Genomic DNA, 11272 nt, shown 5'->3' with positions numbered 1-11272 from the left:
CTGAGGGGTCAGTCCTGGCTCTGCCTCAAAGATCAGCACCTGAGGGCAAAATGCAGGAAGATGATGCCCCTGGCACCGCACCCTTCCAGTATAGAAGGTTGCAAAGATATGCAAACGTATTGTCACTGCCTTGTACCATCCCCGGGAAGTCTGGGGTGCTTTACCCTAGAATGACCACCAGAGGACGACAAGAGCCAACCTTCCTGGCCCAGAACCAGACATGCTGATGCTATCCTCTCCACCAAGCTTTGGAAGGTTGTTTGTGTGTGTTGGGGGGTGCTGGGGAAGCGGCAGTCTCAGCACCTCCAGAGGACACCAGAGATGATTGGTTCTTAACCTTCCCCTGCTTCACTGGAAGGAAAAGGGAGGCCCAGAGAGGGGCAGGGACTCCCTAGACACACAGCAAAGCGGAGGTGCAACAGGACCCAGAGCTCCTGCCTTCAGCTCTGCTTGTTTCTTGTGAAGTCCCCGGTGGAGGCAGGAGGGAGAGGGGAGACCCAGAATCTGAGGCTAGAGCAAAGACAGCCCCTAATGGCCTTGAAAGGTCAGCTCTAGGCTTCAGGCCTGTCCTTGTAGGTGTCCCTACCCCCCCTAGTCATCACAGCATATACTTAAGGGCCTTTCTGGAGAGCTCTAATAGGAGCAATCTCCAGGAGCTGTGAGGCCCTCTGGCAGCTAACACCTGGGATGACAACTAACACCCTAGGTGACAGTTAACACCCAAATTAAAAATTGGGAGAGCAATTCCTGCTCAAGTGGCAAGGAGGTGGGTGCCTTTGGGGGTGAGGTGGTGGGAGGGAGAGTGTGTCTGCATAAAGAATTTTCTGGTCATCTAGGTGTGGAGGTGGTGCAGTTGCAGCCACAGTGACCACGGTGCCAGGAGTCTGACACATTCGCTTTGCTGCAATGGCCCTAAGGCAAGCCCCTCTTCTTCTGGTTCCTGTTCTCCAGAGTGCAGCAGCACATCTACACTGTAGACAATGAATGGGGGGCTCTTCTAAGACCTTAGCTAACTGGGGCATCTGCCTGCCTAAATGTATTCCAGACCTCCCTGCTGTCCCACACGGGGGACTGATTCCTCCGCCAGGTGCTCTCGCCTTTGGGTCTTGCCTCATCAGGTCTCCAAGCTGTAGTCACAGTACCTGATCAGGCCTCTCCTGCCCCTTCCCCATCTTCCTCCCTGGAAACTTATTCAAAAGAACTTCATTCACCCCATGTCTGGGAGAGAGAGGCACTGGAATTTCAGCACAATATACATTTTACACTGGCAATTCTCTCTGACCTGTTCGCTCTTTCTGGACATCAGGCCATGAATTTGAATTGGGCATTATTCATCTCAGTGATCCCAGAATCCAGCACTGGTACTGAGTAACAAATGTTTACTATTTAATACCAATAAAAAAAAATTAAAAAAAAAATGTTTACTATTTATTATTTTTTTAATTATTCTTTTTAGTTGTTGATGGACTTTTATTTTATTTATTTATATGTGGTGCTGAGAATCAAAGCCAGTGCCTCATGCAACATATAAATGAAGCACTGTTATGGTTTGGTTAGTGTCCCCTCAAAACTCTTGTTAATGCAGGAATATGCAGAGGCCAAATGATTGGATAGTGAAAGCTATAACCTAATTAGTCCACCCTAGTTTGAATGAACTGATTGGGTGGTAACTGTAGGCAGGTGGGGTGTGGCTGGAGGAGGTGGGTCACTGGTGTGTGCCCTGGAAGAGTTGTTCTTTCTGGGATCCCTTCCTACCATGAGCTGAGCAGTTTTCCTCTACTGGGTCCTTTCCCAATGGTGTGCTGTCTCACCTTGAGCCCAGAGCATTCAAGACAGCCACCTATAAACTGACCTCTGAAACCAAGAGTCCCAAATAAATTTTTCCCCTACTAAGTTGTTCCTCTCAGGTGTTTTGGTCATGGTGATGAAAAGCTAACTAAAAAAGCACCAAATAAATAAATGAATGATTGCCACTTAGATGATACTGGGTTGTGTATCATCGTCCTTGGAGGTGTAAATGGAAGATGGATGACGGATATGTAATGAATGGATAGACTCTGACTAGGCAGATGATAATTAGATGCTGAAAGAATAGATGGTTTTTAAAATAGTAAATGGTTACATCTTAGAAAATGGATGCATGAAAGGTGAATGGTGGGTGGTTAGATAGTGGAGAGATGTTGAATGGATGAAAGGTAGTGAATGGTATATGGTAAATGAATGGTTTAATGGACAGATAGACAGATAGCAAATGGTTAGTGAATGGATGACCAACAATGATGAATACTGAATGGATAGTGAATAATAGATGGGGGACAATACATGGATGGATGGTGAATGGATTATATGGTGGATGGATGATGGTCAAGGAATGCTCACTGCTGTTTCTTGACTGTAACCAACACCTACAACAATGCCTGTCACATAGATGACATTCAGTACTTTTTTTTTAGGATGGGTGCATATAAAATTGATGGTAGATGATACTTGGAAGGTTTTTTTAACTCACCAATTTTTAAATTTTTTTGTTGTTGATGGACTTTTATTTATTTATATGTGTTGCTAAAAATTGAACCCAGTGCCTCACATATGCTAGGCATGTGCTCTATCACTGAGCTACAACCCTAGCCCTTGGATGGATTTTGAATGAATAGTGAATTGTAGTTTTATAATGGATGGATGGAGGATATCTAGTGACAGACATTGAATAGGTATATATGAGTTGGATGGCAATAAGAGATGGTGCAGGGTGTGTCATTGGTGGATGGATGGATGGTGGATTGTATAGTTCATAGAAATATTAATAGATGGCAGATGCTAAATGATTGATGACTGCATTATTGATGGATGAATTGTGGCTGATTGGATGAAAGCCAATGGATGACTCGGGATATATGAATAATAACTAGAGAGTAGATTTATGATTGACAGATAAATGGTAGATGGACTCACAAAATGTGGATGGACAATTGTTAAACATTTGATGGAAAGCTGCTACACAGTGGGTGATGACTGGATAAACAGTGGATGAAGCTTGGTAAATGAATGTTGTTGGATTGATGAGTATTTTCCTGGTGTATTGGTACTTGGCAAATTGTGGGTGTGGGTGTTGTGTGGATGAATGCATAGTGGATGGATTCTGGTTGGACAGCATGTAGTGACAGAGATTGATGGTTAATGGATATTGGTTGTTGGATGACAGCTGGTGGTAGATAGTGGAAGGATACTGGATCCTGGATGATGACTGAATGGTGGATGGTGAATGAATGGATGGTAGTTGGAGGGTGGAAGGCAGATGGTGGACAGTGGGTAGGAAGGATGATGGTTTATTTATTGATAGTGAATGATAGTAGATAATTGATAGTTGCTTTGCTCCAGGGTTGCTTTGCTCCTTTTGGAGGAAACGAGACGGAATTAAGGTGAGAGGGGCTGTGGATTGATCTCCCCACTTTGGATTTTCAGTGTCCTTTTCACTTCTCTCTTCTGTTGTTCCAAAGGAAGGGAGTCCTCTTCCTATTTCTGGCGCCACCTAATTCTGCACCCAAGTGGCTCGGGTCAGGTTCTCAGGGAAGGGATTGGGGAGAATGAGGCCGAGGTTAGAAGGGGCAGGAAAGGAGCCCTGAGGGGTGGCCACGCCCCACCAGCAGAAGGCGGGAGTGTGAACGAGAGGCCAGGAAAGCTGGCGCGTGTGGGCGGAGAGTGCGGGGGAGGGCGGGACGCGGGGAGGAGAGCCCCAGGCCGGCGAGCGCAGCGCCTGGCGAGCGGAGGTCCGGGCGGGAGCACCCAGCGCAGGCGGTGAGTGTGCGTGAGGCGCAGGGGCGCCCCCTCCCCACCTTTTCTGGACGTGCGCCCAAGTGAGCCCTGGCGGCCGGCGCGGGTGGGTGGGAGAGGAGAAGCGGGTTGAGCAGGAGCTGGGGTGGAAAGGTAGGCTTGGGTCTCTGGATCATCCTTGGAGATGGGACACTGGGATCTGGGCAAGAGCAGAACCTCTGGCGGTTGTGCAGGTGGGTACCTGGCCCTCTACACTTGGGAGCCCCTGGAGATGTGGACCGGTGCTCGCAGTGCCGCCTGCCCACGTTGGTACTGGACCCTAGCAGGAGAGGAGCAGCTCTTGGGCACCGACCCACTCTGATTTGTTCACTGTGACAGCTCTATCGTCTCTCCGTTCTCATTCCTCGCTGATGCCCTCTCTGGTCTCTCTCCAGCTCCTTCTCCTTGCCTTGGTCTCTGTGGCCAGTAGTTTCCCTGCCTTGCCCTTCTCTGGGCTCTGTCCTGGCTTCTGTGGACTCTATTAGAGATTTCCAGGCCCTGGGATGAAATCCTGGAAGAGGCTCAGTGGAGGGCCAGACCTGGGACCATGGGTCATGGAGGCATGCCATGGGCTCTGGGACTGGGGAGCCTCTCCAGTAGACATGGACTGGCTGCTCATTGCTTGGGGATGTCCCCCAACAGTGTGTGCCCCTCTCCTTCCTGGGCATCTGTGGGACCTGAGCTGACCTGAACTGCGTGTTTGGTGAAGGAAACCTCACTTTCCAGAATAGCAGCCCCTGCCCTTGCTGGGTGCCCACAGCGCCTCATTCTCAGCCAGCAGGATGTCACAGGCATTCTATTCTGCTGGTCACTGCTCTCCCTGGGTCCAGTCTTCTTCCAGCTCTTATGCCCCTTGCCTGTGGCCCCCTGCTGCCATCCAGGATCAGGCCTCTAACTGCCAAAACCCACCCCCATTTCTGCCACTGGCCTGGACATATCCCCTAGAGCCCACCTGGCCACACTGCAGGTGAAGAGGCAGTTGGTCTTCTCTTTCCAGAGCCCTTAGAGCTCACTTGCCCTATGCCCCACCTGGGTGGGCATGGCCACGTGTAGGCAGGATATCATTTCCCCTCTGATGGTGGGAGCTAAGGGCCTAACTGGATATGTGAAGTGTAAGAAGAAACTGGGGGGGCTAGGGAATGTGGCTCAAGTGGTTCACCTAGCATTCGTGAGGCACTGGGTTCGATTCTCAGCACCACATAAAAATAAAATAAAGATATTGTGTCCATCTAAAACTAAAATAATAATAATAATAATAATAATAATAATAAAAAGACATGAGGCCCAGCCTTTGCTACTCCAGGTCCCTGGCTCAGAAAACCACTTGGTTCCCCAGGTCCTCTGTGCCCTCCCCTGGCTGTTCTCTACTTCAGAACACAGGTCTCTCCTCCCAGCTGACCTGGTTGTCTCCTACTCATCCCTCAGGCCAGCAGACCTTCTTCCAGGGGACCTTCCTGGGCCTTGAGGCTAGTTCAGTCTCTTCCCTTCCTACTTGTGCCTCTCTGCAGCCTTAGGCACTGTGTGGCAGCTGTCCAGTGCCCCCCTGGGTGGGGGCTCAGCAGGGAGAAGCATGATAAAGATCCTATAGGAGTCACTGTGCCAGGCAGGGTAGGGTGGGTGGGGGGAGGGCAGTCTAAAGGCTTTTGGGAGGAGGGGGTATCCAGCTTCAGCCACAGTGGACACCTCATTCCTGCCCCTCTTTGTGCAGCCTGTCAAGGCAGCAGCATGAGCACCTCCCAGCCCACCTTGTCAGAGCTAAGCCCTGTTGAGGGAACCGGCGGCCCAGAAGGGAAGGTAAGTGGTTGAGGTGTGGGGTGAGGGGACAGAAGATAGCTAGCCTCAAGCACTGGCTCATGACTTGGGGCAGGCCTCTCTTCACTGCTGGCCTCAGTTTACCCATCAGGTGGGGGAGGTCGTTGCTTTTTTTTATCGAAGTCTGGTGCAGAAAGCAATTGAAGGTGAGCCATCCTGACTTACTTAGCACCCCTATGGATTTGGGGACACCAGGACTTGTTCCCCAAGATTAAGAGCATACTCTATTCACTGTTGGGTGATGCAATACCAGGGGCCTGCCTTCAACTTGTTTTCTGGGAGTGGACCATAGAGGCAGCAAAGACCTGACTGAGGTCTCTGCACAGAGGAAGCAGCCTGGGTGCTTTGGGTTCCAGTGCTGGGCCGGGAGCCATGGAGCCAGCAGAGAGCAGCCCAGAGTTGCACAGGGCCATCCTGGAATCTGGGGCCACCGCACAGCTGCCCTGCAAACTCTGCCAGTCTGGGCCCTCTTCAACAGAGTGAGGACACTGAGCAGAGTAGTCCCCTGGCTGGGGGTGGGGCAGGAAGGAAAATGGCATGTGGGGTGGGAGACAGGATGGGAAAGGAGCCCTGAACTGATAGTGCAAGAGGCGGGGTGGGGGGGGGCTTCTCTGCTGTCCTTTGATGTCTATCTGCTCTTTCATTCCACAGAAGGCCCAACCTGGTGATGCCTATTCTCAAAACTCAGGGTCACCTGAAGTACTTGGTTAAGAGAGGGTCCTAAAAAAAAAATCAAGTCATTCCTCTCTGTTGTTGGAATGAAATTGACCAAATTATGCTAAATATAACATAGTGGGAAAAATAATAGAGGGTCCAATGTGCATTGAAGTCCACTGCCGGTGATTCTGCAGTTGTTCAAGGACTGTTTAGCAAAGTTCCACCTGCTGTGTTCCTGCCCTTCCTTAGGGCACATGTACCATTGTGGGACAGAGGACCTGCACCAAGGAGCTGTCCTCTTAGATGGAAAAGATGGGAGGTGGGGAGCTCCAGAAAGAGGGAAACCGCCTAAGCCAGGGCAAGAAGTGGGACAGCACAGGCAGGTCCAGGCCACTGGGGTGCTGAGAGATGGAGGTGTGTGAGGTAGTACCGTGGCCTCCACCTTGCAAGGTCTTGAATGGGAGGCGGAGAAGCTGAGGGCACCCAAAGGGCTGGTGTGGGCACTGAACAATGAGCTGAGAGCCAGAGCTCAGGTTGTCATGGCAACATCCTCCCAGCTCCTCTGAATGGAAGGAGGAGGCCAATGTCCCAGCAGGGAAGACCCCAGGAAGGGGTTGTGCAGGCTTCCAGATACAGGAGCAGCTGGGGGTACATATCACTCCTGGAGTAACCCTGGCCTCTCCAGCCTCAGGCTCCTGTCTGTGAAATAAGCTTCTGAGAATGAGTCACGTATGTTCTATGGTGGCTCAGGGAGAGCTGTGACCCCAGCAGCCAAGTGCCCCCCTCCCTGGTAGTGGGATGGGGGGGCAGACCCATCTTGGGGATACCCATGTGTGTGCATGCACACTCATGCTCACGCCTGCCTGGAACTCCTAATGGGGCAGAGGGCAGGGGAGGAGTGAGGGGGCAGGGAGCCCAGGGCTTGGTATTGCCCTGACCCCTGTCAACTTTCTCTGCAGGCAGTGGGGAGTGCCCGGGAGAAGGGCCCTCGGCTGGGCCCGCGGCTGCCCTCAATCGTGGTGGAGCCCAGTGAGGCAGGTGCTGTGGAAAGTGGGGAGCTGCGCTGGCCCCCAGAGGGCATCCAGAGGGGTGCCCTTCCGAGCCAGGTTGTTGCTGCTGGTGAGTGAGGCTACCTGTGGGGGTGCTGAGAGGAAAAGATGGCCACTGTCTCCCAAGTCCAAAGCAGGGCCTCATTCCTGCCCATTCTTGAAAGAGGTGCTGGATCCCTTGAGCTTGCTTACATCCACCTGACCTACCTCCAGCCTGTGTCCATCCAGGTTCCTAGGTGCCACCTAGCCTTGTCTCCTCCTTATCGCCCTCCTCTCTCCCACCTGCAATTAAGGTCCCCTCACCCACCCCTGTGACCCCAGGCCTGGCACCTGGAAGGTACACAGTCAGCATTTGGTGAGTGAATGACTGCACATTCTCACCCCTCCCCACCAACCCTCCCTCTCTTTTTATTCCCTCCCTCATTGATTCAAGACCTTTGGAACACTGCACATTGCCCACTGGAGTCTAGAGGAGTCAGGGTAGATACAAGTGCACAGTTGGGGACATGGGCAGCCCAATGGCCAGTTCCTGTCCTGGCAGCAGATGCCCTGTGCAAAGGCTGGAGCTTCTGGAGGACCCTGGGGCAGGAGGATCACCAGGCCCAGGCCCAGGGCAAAGGATGGCAGCATGCTGGGCAGTGGAGGGTCTCTGGGGATGGCTCTGAAGCTACTGGGGTTGGGGAGGGGACACGAAGACTGAGCTGTGTCCTCAGAAGTTTTGTGCCTGAAACCCCCTAGGGTCTAGCCCCTAGTGAGAAAATGAACCCAGCCCCAGCCAGGGATGCTGGGCCTCCTGCCTGCCCTCTGTCTATCTGCAGACCTTAGCCCCTGGGCAGGAGTCCTTGTGGTCAGCAACCCTGTAGCTTAGGCCCAGAAGGCATCCATGCCTATAATCTCCCCTGCTCAAAGCTTCTCACCCTTTGTCAGTTTCTGCCCAGGACCCAGGACAGCATCAGGGACTGTCTCTTGGGTAACCACTGGGATTAAGGTCCTGGAAAGGTCCCAGGTGTGCCCTGGACTACCCTTCACTGCCACCCCTTTTCTCTGATACATAGGGGAGGGGAGGAGTGCTCCTGCTCTTAGAGCAAGTTTTCCTCCCTCCCTAACTAGCATATCCCTCCTTCTCATCCCTGGGGAAGAAGTGGATTGCCCTGGCCCAGGTGCCTGCCAAAGGCTGGTCTCAGACCTGTGGGATCCACCCAGGCTGGAGCCCTCCACCAACATGGAGGCCCTTCTATTTTTGCAGCCCCTTCCCCAAGTCTACAAGGAGCATCAGGGAAGGCGGCGGATGATGTTGGCAGTGAGTGTGCCAGCTCCATGGACCAGGCACCTCTGGCCCAGTGACAGAGAAAGACATGGAGGGGCTCTGCTCTCTGACTGCTGAAAGGGCCTCAGTCCCAGGGTGGCTGGGCTACTGCACAGAGAGGGCTTGTCCTGCCCAGACACCCAGTTGGCAGAGCTTCCTGTCTCACCAGATCTGGCCAGGACCTCAGCCCCTGCCTTTTCCCTCCAAGGCCCGGTCTGGACCACATCCTCCTTGTTCTGTGGTTTGGATCAGAAATAAAGGCACTTCCTGGTCACCAGTGGGCACACTTGGTGGAGATTCAAGGGACTGAGGACAATTTTGGTTCTACTCGTGGCCTTCCAGACTGTCCTTAGAACCCAGGCTGACCAAGCCAGAGTGCCAGGTGGGTGGCCACTTCGAGGTTTGGCACTTGGGTGGGGATGGAGAGTGACTGACTGGGTGGGGTGGGAACACTGCAGGATGGGGCTGTCAGGTGCTGTAGTGTTTACCCTTCTGCTGCCCCTGCCTAGGGACCCCCTCCCTACTGTGCCTCAGCCTAGGCTACTTAAGGAAGGACCAGCCTCTTCTACATGGCCTTCCTCTTCTACACTCCTCCTTGGGCCTTAATGGCATGATTCCTGAACCTGTCACCCCCCCCCTTAATCTGGGTGCAATAGGGCACAGGATCAAGTGTCCTATACCAAGTTGGATCTTATTAACTCCTTGAAAAGTCCCATTTTACAAATGAGGAAACAAACTAAGATGCAAAGTGAGATGCTCAATGCCAGTTTTGGGTCTTTGAAGGGACCTTTTAGGCTAGGAAGCCACCGAGCTGGTAACAGAGCCCACACAGGAGGTTACATGGGCAGGCACCTTTTCCTGCTCCATGTGAGTGTCTCTTCCCTCCAGCAGGTCCATGACAAGGTCTCTGGGCGCTGGGCCATCGCTGGGGTGGGCAGGGGGGCTGCTGCCTGGTCAGGGCAGGCTGGTATGGCAGAAAGCTGCCCTGCCCAGGGCCAACTCCCCTGTGCCCCGCACCGTAGGCTGTCCTCCCAGGCTCACAGCCTGGCCTCCTGCCCTTGGCGGGCCTGAGCCAGACCTGAGGAAGTTCAGGGCCAGGCAGAGGGGAGCCTCCTTGAATGTTAGCTCCACGAAGTCCACAGGCGCCAGTGGGTGGGTCAGTGCCGTTTCCAGCTGCAGGGTAGGTGGACACCCAGGGCCCTCTGTTCTCTCCTAGTCCCAGTGCTGACTTCCAGGACCAAGGCGCACTTCCTCCACAGGCCTTCCTTCTAAAAACAGCTCACCCCCAAAAGGGAAGAGGTGTGCGGGGCGGGGTTGGGGAGAGGAGGCAGCGTTCTCCCGTGAGCCTGCTCTGATATTAAATGCTCTGATATTAAACACGTGGGGCCAATTTGGGCCCAGGATGTCCCCATGTGCCCTTCTCACGTCCTTCAGGATCCTCCCTGTCCCCCGCCCTCCCCGTGGGGTCAGGAGCCCGGGACAGAGACGGGGGAGCGGGAAAGGGGGCAGACATTTCCGGGAAGTATTGCGACACCCGGGCTGTGGGGTGAGGGAGCCCGGCAGGCAGAGCGGGGATTGTGTTCTGTGCCGTTTACTAAGTTTGAACCCGCACCGCTCGGCTCGGGGGCAGGGACTGTTGCAGCCGTGTAAACACGACCTGGCCACGTCCCCACAGCGGTCAGACAGCGGGGCTCCGACGGAACGCCAGGTCGACCGAGAGGCCACCACGACATCACTCTGCAGCTCACCGTCTACCAGGGCACTCCGAGGCCCCAGACTGACCACTGCCCTCACGCGGAGCGCAGCGGACACGGGCGGGGCGGAGCCAGAGGCTGCCCCGCCCCTCCCGTGGTCCCGTCCCGAGCGCGAGGCCACGCAGTATCATTCTGCGGCTCCCCCTGGCGGTCACCAGGGCCACTGCACGGTGCGTTCTGAGGTGGGCGCCCAATGCTCTGCAATGTTCGCAGGACGGATGGAGACTCAGAGCGGGCACTACCCCTGCCATGCCCTGCAGCCGGTGGAGGAGTGGAAGATAAAACCAGGGGCTCCTGTCCTCAGATCGGGCTCCACCCTGGACCCAGAACAGTGTAGGTGGTTTGACGCCTCTGGCATCTGAATTCTGCTGTCACTGCCTGACTCCAAAAGAACCCTAGGACTGGCAGGCAGCTGGTGGTGAGGGTCCTTCTCCCCACCCTCCCCTACCTAGGAGCCAGGTCCTCAACTGAGTTCCTTTGGTCCCCCCAATAACTCCACTTTATGGAGTAGTAAACCGAGGCTCAGGAAGTGCCCCTGCCGGAGAGGCAGGGAACTGGGATTGTGTTCTGTGCATGGCCCAGCCATGCTTCTCCCTCTCAATTGCTCCCTGCTCTGCCTTCTGACCCCTGCCAGGCCAGTCCTGTGCCCCAGCCTCCCCTGAGACAAGGCAGGGACTTTTCTACAGGGATTTTACTGGGAAAGTTAGGGGGAAACAACATGGAAACAGAATAAAAGAACAACTGTAAGTTGGAAAGTGGACCCAGGCCTGGGGTGTCACTGGGAGCTTAAGAGCAGGCCCCAGGCCCTGGAGCTGTTCAGGCCCCTAGGACTTGAGTGAAGATGACCCATAACTGGAGGTCCAGGGGCCCTGATATAACCTGGC

The 11272-nt window shown here is 54.0% G+C and overlaps 1 protein-coding gene across 1 annotated transcript; it reads left to right on the top strand.

Annotated features, from left to right (window-relative positions):
• Window positions 1–3733: 3733 nt before the first annotated feature.
• Lbhd2 (LBH domain containing 2) lies at window positions 3734–8672 on the top strand. The gene is made up of 4 exons (XM_071606202.1): window positions 3734–3795; window positions 5519–5604; window positions 7239–7398; window positions 8575–8672. Exons 2-4 carry the CDS (start codon window positions 5536–5538, stop codon window positions 8670–8672), a joined length of 327 nt encoding a protein of 108 aa, XP_071462303.1. The 5' UTR covers window positions 3734–3795; window positions 5519–5535.
• The last annotated feature ends 2600 nt before the right edge of the window (window positions 8673–11272 follow it).

Source organism: Marmota flaviventris, chromosome 2 (genome assembly GCF_047511675.1).
Source record: "Marmota flaviventris isolate mMarFla1 chromosome 2, mMarFla1.hap1, whole genome shotgun sequence".
NCBI classification, from domain to species: domain Eukaryota; kingdom Metazoa; phylum Chordata; class Mammalia; order Rodentia; family Sciuridae; genus Marmota; species Marmota flaviventris.
Note: the sequence above shows the minus strand (reverse complement) of the source record. Positions and strands in the feature narration are given on the sequence as shown.